The 21415-nt window shown below is 38.0% G+C and overlaps 1 protein-coding gene across 1 annotated transcript in view; it reads right to left on the bottom strand.

Annotated features, from left to right (window-relative positions):
* Positions 1 to 21415, bottom strand: part of LOC112157220 (VPS10 domain-containing receptor SorCS1) — a gene marked incomplete in the record, with an annotated part of 185039 nt that overhangs the window by 33143 nt on the left and 130481 nt on the right. The window contains 7 exon segments of the mRNA XM_024289836.2: positions 1614 to 1731; positions 4710 to 4817; positions 5044 to 5135; positions 11844 to 11920; positions 15119 to 15221; positions 15928 to 16074; positions 16863 to 17042. Coding sequence (XP_024145604.1) covers positions 1614 to 1731; positions 4710 to 4817; positions 5044 to 5135; positions 11844 to 11920; positions 15119 to 15221; positions 15928 to 16074; positions 16863 to 17042 — 825 coding nt within the window.

Genomic DNA, 21415 nt, shown 5'->3' on the forward strand with positions numbered 1-21415 from the left:
TTGCTCTGTGATGGCCTTAAGATTAAGATTTTCTAAAAATTGAGATCCAATTAGAGAAAACTGTTTTTTTTTTTCACTTTTGATAGAAGTCTTTCTGGCAACTTTCTTGATGGTTGAGTTATAAATCATGGATCTAACAAACAGATTGCAGTAGTGTTTGCCTAATATATCTGGTATGACTCTGGTCTGGACACCCGAGTCGTTACGTAACTTGAGAAGTGCGAGAGGCACTACTGCATCCAGTCCGGTCCGGTCTCTGCGGTGCTCTGTATCAGCTTTGTTGGCTTCGAACTTTTGCCGGACGCTCAGTGGCCTTGTGGTATGGTGTCTGCCCTGAGACTGGAAGGTTGTGAGTTCAAATACAGGCCAAGTCATACCAATTACTCCAGAAATGGGAGCTAATGCCTCCCTGCTTGACACTCAGCATTAAGGGGTTGGACTGGGGGGTTAAACCACCAAATGGTTCCTGAGCGCGGCTGTGTCTGCAGCTCACCACTCCCCCAGGGGATGGGTCAAATGCGGAGAACAAGTCCTTTATATTATGGAGACTGGTTGTAGACAGCAGATAAGTTTTCTTTTTTTGAGTCTACATGGATGTCCTTAGGGTAGACCAGGGATGGACAACTCTTGGCCTTGAAATATTAGTCCTGCTTTTTTTCAGTCAACTACACATACAACTGATTACTTTGGTCTGTTGTTCTGCCTGTCAGTAGATGTAAAGGCAGGACTAGTTAGAAAAAAAATGCAACACAGTGGCCCTCAAGACACAGAGCCTCAAGACCTCAAAAACACAAAGTGCACACTCCAACTAGACAATCTGCGCCATACCCAGGAGTGTTTGACCCTCAAAGTTTGCTCTGTTTGACCATTCCAAGCCCAAGCACGGTTAAGTGAAACGCACCATGACCAATGTGAAGAGGTTGGCTCAAGGCTAATTTGGTGACCTCTGACTTGGTATCGATCTGATGTCGATGCTTCGACGTGCTGGGGCACAAGTCTCCGAATCTATACTAGGACAAAACAACACCTCCTCCTCCATGTCAGCGTACACTAAACAGCTCAGTGTGAGCCACAAGGTTAACAACACAACAAACTTCATGATGTGGTCCACATTACATAACATTGATGTGAAGATTTCCCATGCAAAATACCTCCAGGCATCATAAGTGTTTAGATACAAACCTTTTTTCAAAAATCAACTGGTTGATTGTACTTGAATTTAATATTTTCTTATGTGATTATTAATTAATTGAATCCATCAAAGCAAGTTGTCCTTTTTTAGTGAAAAAACAGCTTTTTTATGGGCTTTAAATGTAAAGACTAAACTTTTTATCAATAAAAGTTTCAGTTTTAATCACCTGTTATAAAAAACAAATTTCATTAACTAAAAAAATGTATTGAAATTGATATTAAATAACATTATTGAAACATAAAGTTGTGAATTGTTGAAATTTGATGGGTAAATCCACCTATACCAGAAACATGTATGTCATCAGTCTGTCAGCAAAAGGCTTTATGTCAGGTTACAGTGTTATCTATACAGAATGAATCATATCAGTGGAACCTTGTAAGAAACTTTAAATGTTTCAAGCTTTATTTTGAAGGAGACATACCTGGTTGTGCAGGTGCCACGTCTGGTAATCGGCCTCCGTGCATCTTCTGTTGAAGATGGATCTGAAGTCTATTTTCACCAGCTGCCACTCAGACCGATGACTGAAGTGACCAAAGATCCTGGACAATGAGTCACAAAATTAATAAGCATTTTCTCTTGAGGTCTGCCACACATTTATTTTATATAGAAAGAAATATCAATGTTTTATTTTTCCTTTCAGCTACTTCTTTCATGGATTAAATCACCCACACAAGTGGATTTGTTTCAATTTTTCTACGAATTATTTTCTCTTTTTCTTTTCTCACAGGACATGGAAACAGTCCTCATGTGGTCAGAGTGGCCTACAGCACCTGGCAGCCCCAAGAGATCCACCATCCAGAGACTAATCAGGCCCAATCCTGTTTAGACTTCAACATTGGCGTGTCCAGGGTGGGTGTCTGTACGTCAGTTGTTGCCAAAGAACAAACCAATGATTTCAAACTAGAATATTTCGGTCCAATGTTTACGACAAACTTTTCACTCTGAAAGTTAATCAAAACAAAAAGGACTTTTTTCCCCCATTTATCTAAAACAAATATTCCATTCGAAGAGAGCAAAGTGCGTGTTTTCTCTGCAGTCGCCTCTTCATCAATCACAGCAAAACATATTAATCACAATTTGTCAATTAGGAATGAAGGCAACTGACCATGACAGGCACTTACTGTACAAATGAGCACAAACCAATAAGAAAGTGATGCATTATGGTCTTATATGCTAATGCTGTATCTGCGTGTTTTGTCTTTTGGCTGCCCCCCCATTTCCCACAAAAAAAAATCTCCATTGTCACAGTAAAACCTTAGCAGAATCCTGTTGCAGTAGCTCTTCTATTAATTGTATTTCTGGTAAGGACTGATTTATAAAATAAAGAATACAAACCTAAGTTTTTCATTAAAGAGACAAACTCTACACTTATAGGAAGATGATGCTCTTAAAAAATGCTCAATTTCCTTCAGTTGAGCTCCAAAAATTGGCTAAAGAGATTGATAAGGTCTTTGATATGCCTTAAAAGTATTAAACCATTTTATTATTGTTATTTTTTTCTCCACTTAAGGTTTATTCAGTACCAAAAGGCTGATTAGCATCCACTTTCTCATTTTTTTTTCCTTTTGGACATAAAGATCACTAAGGTCACATCAAAGATCACACCAATTCACAGCTAGACTAAAATCTGGAAAAAATATTGCTAGAAAAATATTCACAGCATCTTCCAGTTTGCAGATTATTCTTGTATTGTGTCTTATTCTGTTCACATCGATCGTGATACTCAAATTTACGTCCTCTGCCTCCATTTAGACACGTGGAGAATTTGTCTTCTGCCTCTGTTGAGGTCAATTTCACGCTTGTTCAAAAATGTGTTCAGAAATCTAACACTGTGGGAGGAGCTACTGTTCAAAGTTTTCACCCTTTTATCTACATAGAAGCATTAACTGTATATCTCAATGCATGGAAAACATGGAGGATGTTGAGTGATCAGGTTTATTATACTGCAGGAGCTGTCTGTGAATGCCAGCTGCTTTCAGCGGTACTTCCATCTCTCTGTGACCCCGTTTCATAAGGTGCTGTAGTCCAAGGAGGGGAACAAAAATATTTTATTGTCTCCTTAAAAATAAGAAAAACATCATATAGATTTTCCTTCATGTTGGCTTTGGACTCCACCCACTGATTACATCATCAACACATCACAGGCCAAAGCAGATTTCCTGAAGTTCAGGTATTTGAACTCACGTGGTGTTGTTTTGCCACCACCAAATCATCAGTCAAAATGGTACCACAGGACCTCTGATCACGTCTGTACATTGACTTAAAGGGAAACCAAACAGGGAAGTTAAGGTCTGACTCCACCCACAGCCGAAATGTGAAAATCCAGTCAGAGGGGTGGGGCTGGGGAGCAAGACCGCTATTATTACTGGAGCTGCAGATCATGACGTGGGATTTCTGAAGTGACGTAGGACTTAAATGGCTTGTCTATCTTAAAATTCAAATAAAATACCTCAATTCAACCTGTAGGGGGCACCACACTGATGGTTTTTGACTATATTTTCAAGTTTATTTCAATTTGTCAAAAATGTGTCAATGACCAACAGATAGCCCCTTTAAAACTTCATTTATAGAGGTCAACAGTCCAAACAAGTTGGTTACCCTTTAACATTGAAACTGGCCACACTAGAGTTTAATCAGTAAGTCTATTAAACTCGTTCATCAGTAAGTTTGATCAGTGAAGTCTATTAAACTCGTTCATCAGACCCATAATATATCCTTATAATTCCAAGATTGTTTGAATGAGGGACAAACAGATTTTTTGTGCATTGTCCTGTTTTATGCTTTGAATAAAACATGATTCTTTCTTCTTTAGGTTCTTTGGCTTTCTATGTTAATCCAGATTGCAGCAGTAGATTCAGTTCCTGTCAGACTGCTCAGTGCATGTACTCCTCCCTCCCTCCCTGTCTCTCCAGCTGTGTCCTATCACTTTCTGGCAGAGCGAACCAAACAAGCCGCTGTCACTCCGTCATTTAAGACAGGTGTCATGAAACATTGATTCGACGGCTGCGGAAAGCCTTTGGTGAAACGCTCCTGAGGCCTGACTGTGCTGCAATACGGCCGTGCCGCTGTCTCATATGAATACACTCTTGCTCTGGGCTATTCTAAGAATAAATGTGAAAAGAATCTTCATAACTTTGCTTTCTGAGGGCACACTGAATCATCCCATTGCCCAATTTCTTATGCAGTTAAAACTTTTGAAACCAGAGTTTCTCGCTTGTTTTTTTTTTTTTTTTTGATCATTTCCCTTTTTTGCTCTTCAAATGGACAGTCATGCTGTCGCTGGCTGCCAAGCCATTGATCTCCTCTGATCATAATCTGGAGACAGCCAGTTTTGATGTGAGCTAGACCTTGAGAGAAACCTTTTTTATTCATGAAAGAGAAAACAGGCGGCGAAGAATGCTGAATGGTGCGAGTGAGGACACATATGCAAGAAGATGCTGGTTATGGGAAAAAACATGGTTCAGCCAGTTTGTAGCTCCTTTGATTTTCCGGTGCGATGGATGAGTTTGTTACTCACGTCATGATGAGCGTCTCCTCTCCAGGCTCCCCCAGCACGCCGTCCACAAACAGAGGCGTGTTGGTGAAGCTGTACTTGTTCCACTGGCGTCCTTCATCAAAGCTCAACCTGAAAAAACACGCAGAAACCCTTACTAATGCGTTGTACCAGCCTCACAACAACTTTACTTTACACTCCTGCAGGGCTGAGTAAGGAGGAAAACACAAAGAACTCACAGCATCTTTAAGTTTGTAGAAAAGCTCATTAGCTTAAGTTTGATTAATTTCAGACTGGAGTCTTCCTTCCGGGAATTAGACGTGCTGGGACAAATGGCATCTCTGTCATAATGACTCACCACAGGTGTCGAATGGGAAGCGGAGTGTGTCTTATTGCAACCAATGCTCCACCCTGGTCCAAATAAAGCACGGCGTATTCCTCATCAAAGATCTGTGAGGAAACAGGAAAAGGGTTTTCAAGTTGCAGGAGGAAAACAGGAACTTCTACTATTACTGCAACAATTTGATCCAACATAACATTTAATGCAATTTAGCGATATCTATATGGTCTCTCCATAAAAAAACAAAACACCTTCTTGCAATGTGGAGATTTAGCCATGAGATTGCTCTTCAAGTAAAAATGTATTTTTTCTGCTTTCTCAGGGTTAAAAAGACGGGGTTTGAAGACCAACACATTTAAAAGAAAGGATCTATTAAGCAAGATAAAACATTTCGAGCAGTACTTGAAACATTCAAAATCTTTTCTTATAATCCTGACTATTTGAAAACATTCAATTACATACTTTTGGAGTTCTAGTTTGATTATAAAATCATAAAATAATTGGTGATGCTTTTCATGTTTTGTTACTTTATGAAGGATTTAATTGTTGTAAATGATATATGATTACAAAAGTAAACATTCAAAAGGTTATTTTTTTCTATTATATTGCCCATGAATGAAAGCTAATGAGGTTCAGGGACCAAATGAGGGACAACTTGTTGAGTTAAAGAAACTCAGAACTCAATCAGCCAATCACAATCCAAGTTTGAAACTTTAATAAGTGACATTTAAATTTAAGGTTAGCAGCTCTTTTGACAAGCAACTTTTAATTGAGAATAATAAAGTGTTATGTTTCTTGGTAACAAACAAAAATGATTGTCAAAACTGGGATTTGAACTAGACAGCTTGTCTACCAATAAACTATAAGCCACAATTTGGCTATTCAGGTGACTGCAAACTTTTGTAAAACTGCTGGACATTCATTGTCAACACTCCTTTTATCATCAAAATGAAAGATTTTTATTTTATTTTTTTCACAATGTAAAAGAGCTGTTTTTATAGTCCATCCCACAAACTGATGGTTTACGATGGATATTTATCTACTGATGGGTATTTTTCTGCTCTGATTTCTTTTTTAATTCTTCCTTAACCTCCCAAACAAAATGTTGGATGTAAACAGGCACTTTAAACTAAATCGAATTTTGAGCATGGAGGGTTGGGGTTGGGTTCAAACAAACTTTTTTTGTAGGTAAACTTTTATAGAACTCATTAAGCAATTACCATCAAGAACTAAAAGCTTTAAAGTCGCTTTAAAGGGGCTAATATATATTACAATGAACACTGATATGAGCAAATTTTAAGATTTATCTGTATCGTCTTTAGCTTTCAAATGTCAAACTGTGGGCTGAAAACATGTCATAAAAGACAGCTTTGTTTTAAGTCACTTTTAATAGTTTTCCCAAAAAGTTGAGATTTAGTATGTCAAATGGACTAGTGTTGAATTTCTCAGAGGGACAATGGGAGGATTAACATTTAAGAAGAAATTTTCGAGAAAATGCTTACCTTTTTTCACTAGAGTTACTTGAAACATCTCAACAACTAATTATTAAAATCAGACTGATAAGACTGAAACCCAGTTCATAAAAACAATACCCTGTCTCACTTGGGTTACCCAGTTAGATTTAAATTAAATTAATTCCATCAGGGAGGTCTCTCACTCATCTAAGAGTGTGTTGACAAACTGCAAACAGGATTCATGAGGGTTTTTGGAATACTTCACCGAGCTGCACTTGCTGTAAACTGATATTATAGATTACTAATGCTTGTACATCACTGGGTTTTTAACTCCACCAAATTGCCAATGGAAAAAAACAGACAAACTCTAAATTTAGCTAAAAGTATGTTAAAAATATTTACAATATGAGTATTGTACGGAGTCCCTAAAGGACATTGAAGTAAAAAAAAATCTGATTCTAATCTGATGCTTATTAGTTATTAACCCTTTTTTTAACTTACATTTTTAGAAAATACAAAAAAATAATTTCAATTTAAAAAAAATAAACTTTTTTTAGTCGGTATCTGGTGTGCACCAAATCTTTTTTTTATTCTTCAATTTATTATTCCTTTAAGGGACCATAGATGTGCACCAGTTAGTAACCAGGATTTTTTTACTTCAGTCTATAGAAACATTTTTTTACTTTGATGTCTCTTTAGGGGCTCTATAGATGCACACCACTTAGTAACCAGATTTTTTTTTTCTTTGTAAATTTCTTTTTAGTTCAACTTTTAGAAAAAAAAATCTTTATCATTTTTTATTTTTATTTTTTATTACTTTGATGTCTCTTTAGGGGCTCCATAGATGCACACCAGTTAGTAACCAGATTTTTTTTTCTTGTGAATTTCTTTTTAATTAAATAAAAAAAAAAAACTTTTTTATTTTTTTTATTACTTGGATGTCCCTTTAGGGGCTCTGTAATATTCTCCCAAAAAATCATCAGACTTTTGTTTGATAATTGACATTGTGTGATTCCAAATTTTGAGTGGAAGTAAAAAATGAAAATCTGAGACTTCCAGTAAAAGACTTTTAATGTAAAATTACACAACATATTTGGGAGACAATTCAAAAGATTCTAATGAATTTTCTTCCAGTGTTTTTAAATGAGCTTTGAAATCCAGGCTCTGTGCAGCAGTCAGGTTGGCTTAAATGTGAGCGACACCAACCCCGTCTTTATTAACATGACATTATAAACAGAGCTAACATGATGCATCAAAGCTGGACAAAGTCTGTCTGTCAAATAGCGAAGCATGAGTATATTATGCTCCATCAGCATCCTGCATGCCTGTCTTTCAGTCTGCCTCATCCCGGCTCTGCAGCTGCAGGTCATCAGTGTCATTCATTTCTCCTTCTGCTTTATAATCAACTCTCTTCCCCAAAACTGGAGCCAGATTGTCGCCTGTGGTTCAGAGTGACCTTCCAGCTCTCAGCTGATCCTTCCTGACCTGTTTTCTGACCTGTCTGCCTGGAATCTGACCTGTTTTTCTGCCTGGTCTCAACAAGTAAATGACTTGTTTCTGTTCATCTGAATTCAGAAACTGTAATGTTAGAAGGGAAACCGGCTCACTGAGGAAATAGTTGTTACATGGTTTGTTGCTATGGTCCATCTCTTCAAGTAGTGAGTCATCAATGAAGACAGTTTCACTGACAAATGGGTAAAAAGCAAAGAAGTGAGATTGTGTTTTATTGATGCTCAGTCTCGTCATCATCGGAGTGATAAGAGGTTTTCTGGTTCACCCAGAGCACCAGATAATTACAAAATACCTGTCAAAAACATGGTTTCTGATGGGAGCAAATGATTTGGTATACATTATTTTTTTTATTTGGACACCATTGCAGTTTTACCAGCATCTATAGGAACAAGAATTCCACATCCACGCCCACCTAATGACTTGATCCCCAAACCCTATGAGTAAAAACTGTAAGGTGTTAAATTACTGAAACGGATCATGCTAACAGATTAGACCCAGTTTGGTTTAGAACAATAATTATGTCTAAGGATGCTTTAGAAGAGATTTTTCTGAAGGAACTTTGGTGGCCATCGGAAACTGGCATGTCCAACGTACTTTTGAACATATTATTGAGATGTTTTATTCATACCAGAAAGCTATTTGTTTGATTTAGTTCATATGGTACTCCAGTGAATGCAGAACTGTGGTACTTTGTTTTTCATCAGCTATGTCATTTTTGGTAAGCTGACCCTGGTTTTTGTCTATACTAAAGGTTCAAAAAGAAACTTGTGCAAGAGTCAATACATTGTTAATGTTTGCTAGAATGTTAACTTGTTAAATCAATGAACTTATATATTTTCCAGATCAATTTTGAAAAAAAGGTAAAACATTTTTTTTATGGCAAAAGGGCAATAAATCAAATCAATATATATATAAAATAACATTTGCTTGCATTACCATGGATATGGCACACACAAGATTAGAAAATCAATGTTATTAGGTTATGCAATTGTTGTAACAGGATTGACTTTACTATTGTTTAGTATAAAAAGGTTAGAGTAGGGTGCCAAGTCCTGCTTCTAGAGTTACCGTCTTGCCAATTTTTTAAAGATTTTCTCTGCTTTGAGTCAGAATTTAAACCTGATTAAACCAGAGGAAGAAAGGAAAGAAATGTCAGGAAAACTTTCCAAGGACGAGGACTAGGCAGCTCTGCTCCAAATATATTCAAAAGGAACAGTCCTCGGACACTATCCTCCATTTTGGACAAATGTTCTCATTTCTCAGACTTTTACAAACTGCTTTGGGATGGAAAAAAAAGTTTTTTAAACCAGTCAATTACTGGATTGTTGAACGGTTAAACCCAACAGAATTAATTCATTTTCTTTGAGAAGTCGCATGTTGTGTTTCTGCCATAAGAAGCCAAGTAATGCTCAAAAAAATAAACAAAACACCCTCCAACAGAAAGACCTGGTTTTAAATCAAATCAGGGTTAACAGGATTATATTATAGAGTGCAGGTTTGTTTTGACATATGATTTATGTTGGAGAAAACGTCAACATATGAGGTAGTATCGCCCAGCAACAGCCTCCTAAAAAATGAACTCACACTGGTCTCTGGTCTCATTGAGTTTAAGCTTTTTCATTTATTTATTTTTTTATTTTTTAACATAGCTTAATTTATGCAGAATAAATCAAATCCACATTGAGCAAGAACCATCAAGAACAACAAGAACTTTTACTCTGGGTTAAATCTCCACAACCAACGCTGCTCCAGAACAAGAACACTTTACTTCACACCGTGCACTAGTGGTAATTCATTTAAAAGTAGAACATAATCAAATTCAATTTGACAAATTACAACAGTTTTTCCACTTCATTTTTTTTTTGGCTAAAGTGAACTATTCATAAGTCAGAATGACCTTAAAAAGAGTTCACAAGTTGTCACTTTGATACTTGAGGCACACTTGGTAAAAAATAGTGTCGTCCCAACTGCATTCAACTTATAAAAGAACCTCACTTTACTAGTAAACTTCCAGTCTATTTAAATGATTTAAATAATTCATGATCATTTTTATTAATTGATGCATAAACTTCCACTGACCGAGGGGAGCTTTCAGGTCTTCTGATCAGCAGCTCAGTGATGTAAACACCGACCTGATTGCTCTTTTGCAATCTTAAGCTGTGGAAAAAAATAACTCCCGAACACAAACTTACTTTCTTATTTTTTAAAATCAAAACTCATTTGTTTAAAGTGCCAATTTTGTACTTTTTTTGTCTCTTGACTTGATTTGTACTTGTTTTAATGTTTTTTTTTGAAAAGCACTCTGGTCAAGCAGTTGCTAGAAGAGGGTCTTATAAATAAAGGTTTGATTGGTTGATTGTTTTGTAATACAGATGCCTGTTTCTGGGTTCTTGTAAGGTTTATGAGGTTTTAAAACTGGAAAAATTGTCTTTTTATCCACCTTTATTTATTATTTGTGAATGAAGTCACTGCAGCACATAAATACCAGCTAAGATATGTGATTCGATCATGTTCAACTGAAAAAGTACTCTTTGTTGCAGTTGGAAAGGAGCGTTTTTTTATTTTATATTTTTTTATTTTTCACCTTTCCATCTACTGTGTGGAGACAGCATTGAGAAAATGCAGAATTTCTGGTCATTTGACAGCTGAAAGAAAGACAGCTAACGTGAAAGTGCCTCCTGTGACACCAGCACTCAAATGTCATTCAGGCAATGTCAAGGGAAATGTTTTCCACAGAGTCAAGTTTGAATTCTGCCTATACAAGTCTTTAAAAACAACCTTTACGTTCAAAAATGAAAATCATGGTTTTTAACATGTATGTGTGGCATTTTTCTTATGAAAGAGAAAAAATGTTTTTGCATTTCTGAGTATTTCTCTTTTTAAATCACTGTTAATCAAACTGTCAGAGACAGACTTTGTTTGAATTAATGAGCCTTCTTTACGTCACAACAGCTCTACATGCACTAAACGCCTCATCTGGCCCGGCTAGCGTGCCTAGCTCAGGTGCCGGATAAGAGAAGATGACACTAACTACGGTCAAATAAGACGCCGTTCACATTTCAATTGTCAGTTTCATACAATACTTATGGTAACAGGACTGAGAACGCTGGAAAATTTCAGTGAGACTCCACGGAGCTTCTTGATGTGACCACGGAAATGTGAACGGCGGCTCATTTGACCGCAGTTGTAAAGGATTGTAAATCAATGAAAGAGCATTTTGATGTTGGCTTTCATTATTTTCACAAGAACTCTGCTCTGATAAACCAATGGATTGAATGTATTGGTCATAGTAACGTCAATAAACATTGGAAAATTAGCTGAAAGAGTCTTTGGTGAACTGGAAGGAGAAAGAGTCAGGATTTTAGAGGAAGTTCTGTCCATGAAGATCTTCACTTCCTCGTCCGAGCTGACATCTGGATCAGAACCATACGGCTGGACATTACCGACATGGCTTGACATTTTTATTTAGCAGCGGTAAAGATTTACGCTAGCGAGACACACAGCTAGCATAATCGGACAAGCGGGATCAGGGGCGGAGCTGCTTAGCTCCAAAAGCCACGCCCCCTCAGTGGAGATTTTGGAACAGAGGCTTTAGATCAACAGGGAAAATGGCTTTTTAAGATATTTAGGTTGTGGGATTTTGGTTAAAAACTTCATAATCATAATTAAAACATTACTGGGAAAGTTTTTTTTTGTTTTTTTTTATAAAAAAATAGTCATGGGGGACTTTAAAAGATGTTGATGTAGTTCATACTTCGACCTATCTTCAGCAAACCAATTAGAATTGCAAAGAAATGCAAATTCAGCTCATCTGCGGCAGCCTGACATTGCAGCGATGAAGAGAGCGCTCACCTGTCTCCATGTGTTTCCTGCATCGGAGGTGATGAACACGCTGACGTTGGTAGTGGTCAGCTCTGAGCCAATGGAGCCTGCAAGCAAAGTGGAAGGTTACATAAACGGAGAGGACAAACAAGAGCGAGGGTTCAGGAGGAAAAGATGCAGACGCAGAAAATGAAATGGGTTTTGGGTCAAATGCGTCCAAACTTTTAGAGGGAATTAAGAACAGCAGGGGAGCTGCAGCAGGAGGCTCCAGCCTGCAGCAGCAATTACAGAGCTGTAATTACAGTGATCCAACAGATCCACTGTGCAATGTGACATTTGCCCATACTCGTAAATTAACCAATAAATCCAGATTACTGCATTCGTCTTTCAGCAGCTCTGACTAATTAAGACAAGCTCTCCTGATGCAGTGCAAACACCTGTAATTGCCTGAATTCAGCCTGTAATTGGTGCCAGGTGGCAGTTTTTCAGGTCGTCCTCGAGTGTAAAACCCTCCAGGAGAAACAACTCCACTCAAACCCAAGCGCTGAAAGCATGAACGCTTGTTGACATCTGAGGACGATGAAAGGAAAGCCGTGGAAAACAGCCGTCACAAGTTAGGAGTTACATGATGCAAAGCCTTTTCCTTTTCTTTTTTGTGCTGCAAACAATCAGTAACTGCGTTGAAAGGATTTTTTATGCCCAACAGCCACATATTAAATTTTAATGAACATTTAAAATGAACAGACTGCAATTTAATGACAAGGGTTGCCTGCAGCCGGTAATGTTGTTCTCCTTAGTCGCCTTTGCTTCAGATCCTATCAGTGAAGTTTTGATAATGATGAACGTGTGTGTGGGTTTGTTTTTTTTCTATGGTTTTTGTACCTGGCATGGCTGAGATCAAACCCCAGCAGTCGATAGTTCCCACATCACCAGAAGCTGCTTAATTCAGAGTTTCTGAAAAGTCCAGACGCTCACGCTCCCCATGTTGATCAGCCTTCATCAAACACCTGGGCTGATGAGTTATTGACAGTGCTGCTTCAAGCGGCAGTAAATATCAGTGAAGTGTGAATCCACCCCAAGGGCCATTGATGTCATGCTCATCCACTACTCTCTTCTCTTCAAGTTAATGAGAATCGTTGCTTTGTTCTCAGGGACTTGTTATACTGAGGGCTAAATCCTTATGTTATGTGGTGTTGTGATGAGGATTGCTGTTTTACCCTTAATAAAACATCTGGTCGTATGCTGAATGATGAAGTGGAAGAAAGGACCATTTCTATTGGATGGAATAGGGAATAATTTTGAAGTGACCTCGTGGTTACCTGTTGAGCTGACCTTAATTTAGACTCTTATCCCTTTGTCAAATACATCTAACCTAATTTGTACTCTCCCTACTTTGATTCCTGCCCCTTACTTAACACTTATGTTTTAACCAGTGACCTGTGGGGAGGCAAGTGAGCCTCTGCTTCACCTGCAAAATATAGCTTAAAAATTAAATAAGATGAATATACTTTTTCATTATTAAACAATGAAAATTACAGATTATTTTTAGACATGTCTATTCTATGATAACTCTTTTCTGTGTGGATTTCAATGTTACTTTGGCAGGTGAGGCAGTAGCAGCACATGGCTACCCTGTGCCACACACACTTAATGGAGCCAACAACTTTATTCTGTTTCAGGGAATAAATAAGAAACTGAGTTCCTTTTTTTGGCAGCACCAGCTTTGTTTTTTGTTTTTGTTTTTTTCACAAAGAGAAAATATAATTTTGTCAATCCATTAGTTGTACTGTCTGGTCTTTCTATTATCATAAAGGACATTTTATTTTGAATTACTTCGTTTTTCTATTTCTCACCAACTGTCTGATTACATTGGTGCCAGTTTGTGACTCATTTAGGCTTTTTGTTCCACAAACAATGAGCTTTATAAATACTGCAGTACACCTGCCTCACCTACCTCCCCACCGCAGTACGCCTGCCTTGAGGCAGAGGGTGCTGGTGAGCCAAGAGAATGTGACATCGCAGCTAAAGAATAATAAAGCTAGTGGTAGCAAGTCAAGTGCAGCCATCCAATTACTCTTCCATATTGTTCAGCAGCATTCTCTAAATGGAGAATTATGCATCTAAACTCAGGAATCTGTGGAGAGACCGTACTGGCAGTGATCTTCATTGAGACAGAGACTTTTAAAACTGAAGAAAGAAAAGGAAGACTTCAACTATATGCGTTTCTTCAGAAGGATGGACTTCATTTCTAAGTAAAACTAAATAAAAAATAACTATATTTGGTGATTTTTTTTTCTATGATACAGTTGGTAAACAGATGAAAATGTTAAAAGGAAATTTTAAACAACACACTTTAATTGTTGCCAATGAAATGGTGATTAGACTACTCTGTAGGGTTTTGTATGTTTGTAAATCGGACTGATGACATCAGTGCCTCACCAGCCGTGAACCTCACTGGTATTAACCATTCATTCACCAATAAGCTCAATTTAGATTAATCTTTCCTCACTTCATCACTAATTCTTTTTGAACTCCAAAGGTAGATCTCTGGCTCTGAGTGTCCTCCTAAACCATCAAATCAAGAAAGCAAAGAGAAGCCAATCTAATGCTACTTTACCACCGGGAACTTAACGTTCAATGTTGAACTTTAATGTTCTTGAATGTGCTTTTAGCTTATGAGATTCACACTGGACTGTTGCCACCCAATATCAGCGTATTTACTCACAGTTGGAAGAGGCTTGGTGCAAAATGCTAAAGAGGTGCAAATCTGGTGTATTATGCTCGAGGCTTTTTCCTTCACAGCTCTATTCCGATTATGACTGTCTTGGCCTAAATTTTAGCTAGGCACACACTATAATTATTCATCTCTGCTTCATAATCGATTTTCAAACGGTTGGCAATTAAAAAAGACACTACATATTCGTCACTCCCAAATCAGAGTCCCTTAACAGTCAAAGTTCAACTAGTTTAACTTTCAACAATTGTTCAACAACTTTCAACAAGCATTCTCAATAGCCATGTGACGTGTATATAAAACCCAAAATCAGACTTAATTCTTGCATTGCTATGGGAGAACATGAGAGTTTTGAACGAAGCCTGAAACGCTCATATGAGCATTTACATGGACTTTTCATTGGAAGTGGTCACTTGAACGCTTGGTGCTGAGGCTGATGTGTAACATGACAAGTGGGGCACCAGGTAATTGGTAAATAACATCCCTAATTTTACAATAGAGGAGAATATTCCACTAATTCACAAAAACATAAGACAAACATCTTAATGCAAACAAATTCGGTCACACCCACCTGATGCCACAATGATCCCTGGTGTAGAGTCCCTGCTGGCAATGTTTCCAGATGTGTAGGGATTGGTGGACACATGCAGATGGAGATGTAACGAACAGTACGGCTGCAGAGGAAGAAATCAGGAACTCATTTATCAGAACTTTCAAAGGGCGAGCTGCTGAACAAAGCGGCTGTTGCATCGATTCGGATCTACAACCCTCCCGAGTCAGGAGTTTTATCACAAACACCATCCCCCATTGGCTGGCCTCACCATTAATTTTGATCGGGTTAACCTTTACCAACACAATTCTCATTACGACCCAGCAAAATGCCAGCAGTGCCGGCCATGTTGTGACGAGCTGTTTGGAGGTTTATTAAAACTCTGACATTTCCTGACAAATGACTGCATAATATGAGAGGAATCCGAGGGAGGCTACAGAATCCATAATTGGTTTATCAAAAAAAAAGATGAATATTTGTGGACATACAGTCACGTTAGGATAACATTTTGATGGTCCGCTTGAAATGTGTGAACTTTGCCATTGAGTGAGCAGTGAAAAGACCAAACTTTCAGAGGATCTCGGGAAGAAAGACAGATGAAACGGAAGCGTCTGGTTGCCGCCTGACACCTCCTTCCCTCTGAGTTTCTTAAATGGGAGGTCAACTCATCGGGCTGAGTCGGGACGGCTGACCTTTCAGCTCAGCAGTCCTGAAGCGCTCAGCTTTGACGGCCAGTGCTCTTTCTGAGGCGGGCCTCTCATTGCGGCTGGGATCAGTCAGCTGCTGTCAAGCTTTTCTTTGATGGAGGCGCGCACACACAGGGAACTCACCAGCACACAGTGGATGCTGTTGCCCCGCAGGTCTCTGCTCGGCGCCTGCAGTAACCTCCAATCTCGGCCTCTGTTGTAAGTGATGTGCGTCTTCACCTGGTTATCCATCTTTTTGTTGGCCAGGAACATCCCTTTTATTCCTGCTACCTAGGAAATTATGCAAAAAAAAAAAGAGTTCACTCCAACCAAGGTTTTGCTGAAAAGTAAACTGCTCTCTATTCGCTTTGCAAAGAATAAATGCAGTCCAGTGCAAACCACATCTCACACCTCGGGGCAGCTCGCAGACCTATTCTGTATTCCCAACAAAACCAAACAGCCACAGCCACTGAGTGGAAAATGATTGACTGTCTGGAGACTTGTGAGTAATCAATGAGTGTCTTAAATGAATCTGACTCCTCGCTGAGGCCTGCAGGGTGGCACAGGGATACTCAATTGAGTCAGTGACAATTGCATCAGGCAATGAAACTCCACTTTAGTAATTGACAGATACTTCAATCCCGCTTGGAGGAGAGATTTAGCATATCCTACGTCTCGGGTGACGACCTCAATCAGGGCTATGGATTTGCAAGACATGAGCTGCATCTTCGCCAACATATCTATAGTTTTAGATGACATTTGATTTTTGTGTGCGTTTAAAAATGATCATAAGACACATTTCCTCTAAAATTATATCTCTAGATATAAATCTATTTCCCTTTCACAGCGATTTGGATCCTACTCACAATTGCTCCATGGACTTACAGAAGTCTCACAATGAAAGCAGGTACATTTGATCTTCTGTGTTGCCTGGCTTTAAAATATTGATCAGCTTACATTAAACTTGCACCCCAGGTGCCTCTAACACCCCAAACAAAAATGTATTGGCTAAAATGCAGCATTCACTTCTAAACTTCAGCGTCTGGTGCTCCAACGTCTTGTCATCCTTTTTCTTTTACCTCATAAAGATCCACCATCACATTTCCCTCCAGACCCATACTGCTGACCACGTTCTCCAGGGCGAGCGTGTAGTAGACGCCTGATGTGTCAGACACGTAGAGGTTGTAGGTTTCGTTCTGGTTCCACTCTTGCACGGCGGCGACCACGCGGTTATCATCTGTGCTGATCACATGCAATTCCTGAGGAAGAAGGAGATTTTACTGGAACTACATTCAGATATATGGTGTCTTGATTTAGGATCAAGTAGACAACATAATTTCACCATGAAGTCAGCATAGGCCTTTACTCTTGTCATTTACAATAGCCTTTCTCCCTTTGGCCAAAGGACTTTATTTTGGCTATGTGTTTGATTTAATGTTTTTTCAATGTTTTGAAAACGAGATGCACATGTGTCATGAAGAATTTGTAAGGATTATGTAAGTATCACACACTGAAAGGGGCCATACCAAGATTTTCTTTAGTCTTTCACAGTATACTATATCCATATAAATGATCTCATATGGGAGCTGCAAAAGGGGCTGTCTCACGTTGTGACATCAGCACGTGAGGAGCTGCTCGTTTTCATGGGTATGGGACGAGCTGCTGTTGAGAGCGCAGGTTTTTAGAGGATTTCTCAAAAATCCATGAACGGATCAAAATACTACTTTGGGGTTGTTTACAGTGAGGAATGAACAGTATAATGCACTCAAAAGTGCAATGCTATGGCCCCTTTAAAGTGTATGAATGATGCTGTCATACGGTGCCTTTATGCCATATCATAGTTAATGAGATCCGAGTACTAACATTTTTACTGACCGTACATGAATGCTAGGTGATGGGTAAGTGCTCGTACTCATATAACACTCATTGGATGCTTACACAACTATGCTTTGATTGTCAAATTTCCTAAATGCTAACAGTCAGGCAACATGCAAGGAGCTCGCACTTATCACTTGGACAGAACTAGCTGTGCTAGTAATTTCTTTTTTTTTTTTTTTTTTACTATAAAGCATTTAAGGCTATCAGCATACAACTGGTTTACTTGTTCAATGGAGATGACTACTGGTTGGTCAAATGTCACTTCACAAGTAAACATGTAATGTTGAAAACTGGGGCAGCTAGTTAAATATTTTTGGGTGTCACTAATTATCTAGTTGAACTTTTGACATTACTAGGCTAAAACTGCCTGATATCAATTAAATGATAAAAAGGCTTGCCATACTGGCCCATTGCGCAAGGTGAATGATTTGGAGAGGATTGTAAAAATAAAAAAATCCATACTAAAAGCCTGCGTCTCATTGACTTTACAACTTACACAAAAAAAAGTTCAGCACGCTGTCTTGTGGGGTCCAGATGACTCTACTTTTAATGTAAACATAGCACAAGGGTTACCTGGTGCTATCTTATGGGGTCCAGATGACCCAACCCCTACATTGACATGTTTTCCCTCCCATAACAAATGTGGATGAAGGTGGACAGGATTTCATGTCTGCCACAGACACCAGTGAAAATCAAAAATCATTGAAAAAAAAGTTAAGCGCACTGTCTTGTGGGGTCCAGATGACCCTACTCCCAATGTCAACATATCTATGATGACAAGGGTTATGGGCAGTTGTGACTATGGCCCTCAGAATAAATAAGAATATCACCCTCTTGCTCTCAAATCAAGATGGTCTATTTTTTTCATTTAACCCATTTGGAGAATTTTAGAAAATACAACCTAATATGTTATGAAATATCTACAGTCTAGGTAGAACAGGTGAAGTACACAAAAACGCAAAGAAAACAGATGAATCTATCTTTTACTTATGTTTTTATAGATTCTAGGACAAAAAAAAAGTTAAGTGAAGTTCATTACTGAGCCCTAAACAGAAAATAAAAACAGTCAGACTGACACTTTACATGTTTTTATTTTCAGTAAAGGGATAACAAGTTCTGATTTCTTGCAAACCGGTGATATTTCAATATTTATTAGGGAAAAAGAGCATCTAATGTGAAAAATCAACCAATTTGGTTTTAATTATCTCTTTAATCAAGGGCATGGTTTTCCAATAAAGTCTTTTGCATATTGTTCTTCCTCTCCTGCGGGGCTCAATCATAATCATGGGAATTGGCCCATCATCTGTATTTCGACTCCGAGGAAACACCCGTCACCAGCAGCACATTGAGTCTTATTGGGCGCGGATTATTCAGCGGGGGCCGCCCTGTTGGGCTGTCTGCTTCATCTACCTCTGACAGGGCCGGTAACTCTGTTCAGCTAGTCTGCATTACCGCCGCGCGCCGAGCTTGATTGAATAAAACATGTTTACACTGGGGACGTGATAACTTAGGTCACGTGCAGACAGAGGCGAGAACGAAAACAATTCCTGAAACGCAGTGGGACCTGCTTCAGGCTGATTTATGCATAAATAACAGTAAGAGGTGGCTGAGTGGGCAGAGAAGTGGAGCCTAACTGAAACATTTAAGGGGCTACATCCTACTCCTTTAAGGGTCATTTTTATTCTATACACCTTTACACTATCATTACGGCCTCCCTGATGTTAGACAGGAATGTGCTATTACAGTGTTCAAGTCCAGGCTGAAAACTGTTTATTTTAGCTCAAATTATTACATCTCAAAGTATTTTTTTTCAAGACTCTCCTTTTTGATCATATTTAATTGAATTTGCATCATTAATGTTTTATTTTACAGTTTTAATTGTTATTTCATTGTTATATTTGTAATTATTTTGTTCGTTTTTTTTCGAACAAGAACAACAAAAAACAAATAAAAAATAAATAAATAAGAAACAATGCAGATAATTCCACAAACAATCACATTATTATTATTATTATTATTATTGTTTGTTTGTTTGTTTTTGGAGAAGGAAGACTGAATGTATTTCAGTCTTCTTAAGTATTTTAAAATATTTTATAAATGTGTCACACCAATAAACCTGCTTTACATATTGATGTACAAAAAGTTTAGATTTTTTCAGCTTTGTGATTTTTAGTTGGTGAGTTGGAACGACTTTTTTAAGATCCTTTCTTTATTTTCTTGTGAGTGTAATATTCAAATTAGTCTTTTGACTGGCTTATACCCTGCCAGCTATTTTATATCTGTTGTGTCATTTGTAATTAACAGTTTTAGAATGTTCATTTTATTTCCCATCCAGACATGTTTGTTTACTCTTTCTTTGCCCCAGTAAATCCTGAAGTGTGTTAATCTCTGGTGGATTAAAAATAAATAAATAAAAAAAAAAAAAAAAAACTAAGTGTGATGCTGTGAAAGTTTTCCCTTAATAATTAAAAATCCAGACGTGGATGCTTTTAACACCCTCAATAATAAAATCACACACACAGACACACACACAAAAAAAGAAAAAAAAAAAAAAACATAAGTGCACTGCGTCCTCACTTATGTGCAAAACAACAGGTTATGCATCTAGATTAAACATTAAAACCATTTTCTGTTCTGTCAAAATCAGTTACAGTCATTTCTCTTGTATACAACACAGGTTGGTGAAATTGCAAATAAACACAAATGACATCCTTGTCTAGGATAGTAAAAAAATGCAGCTCTTCAAAACAAGCTTTTTGCATGCAGATCACTGCTGACAATGCATATTTAGTGGTCCCTTACTATTACGCAGTTATTGTTTCGCAAATGTTTTTCAGTGTATTTTGTATGCTTATGCTTTTTTTTTGTAATTTTGTACCACACGATTGGCTGTAGACATTATCAATCAATCTCCTCCGTGTCGTGTCCTCTCCTGCCAAAAATGTGTTCATCTGGCTAAATCAACTCAAATTTTTCATCATGATAAATCTTTGTTTTCATTCTATCAAACTGGACAGAATTTTCTATGAAGGTTTGAACTTTAAGAGTTTAAACAAGAGAGAAAAGTGTGACAATGTCAATATCTGTGAGAAAAAGTGTGTAGTGAGGGGTTTTACAGCCTTAAAATATTTATATGCCTGCTTTTGCAGATTTCACCTATAGCAGGTTATTTTTAGAACAAAACTCCCACGATAAATGATAAAAGATAAACAAAAAACTTTTTGCTTTTAGTGTTGAAAAACTCTGGCTTTAAAAGCATCACCGTGCCAAATCAAGCTTTATATTGAGCTTAGTTCAGAAATGGTGAAAAACAAAATGTCCCCTTGATATCTAGTGGAAGTGTCCTTTGGGACTGTTTTAAAGTCCTGCTGTCTCTCACAAACAAAAACGCACACTTCTCGGGAATCTTAAATATTGCAGCGAAACTCCTCTGGCACTACAGACACATTATGGTTTTGTTTACTTCCCATTTAGTGAGGGTGAGGCACCAACCCTTCTGAGAGCAGACGCATCTCTCCCGTGACCTGATTGGTTTATCATAGTTCAGGTATTTATGACATCGGGGGCACGAAATGTTCTCCCACAAGAAATAATAAAACATGAACGAGGTTAATTTGGCGGGGGCAGCCATGAAATCCTGCACAGAAATGATGAGATTTTCAATAAGGTAATGAATTCCCATTTGATGAGGTGATTTAACATTATAGCAGTGTTCCACAGCAGTTCACCTCTTGCGGTTTCGCAGAGTTTTTTC

The sequence above is a fragment of the Oryzias melastigma genome, linkage group LG1 (genome assembly GCF_002922805.2).
Source record: "Oryzias melastigma strain HK-1 linkage group LG1, ASM292280v2, whole genome shotgun sequence".
Taxonomy (NCBI): domain Eukaryota; kingdom Metazoa; phylum Chordata; class Actinopteri; order Beloniformes; family Adrianichthyidae; genus Oryzias; species Oryzias melastigma.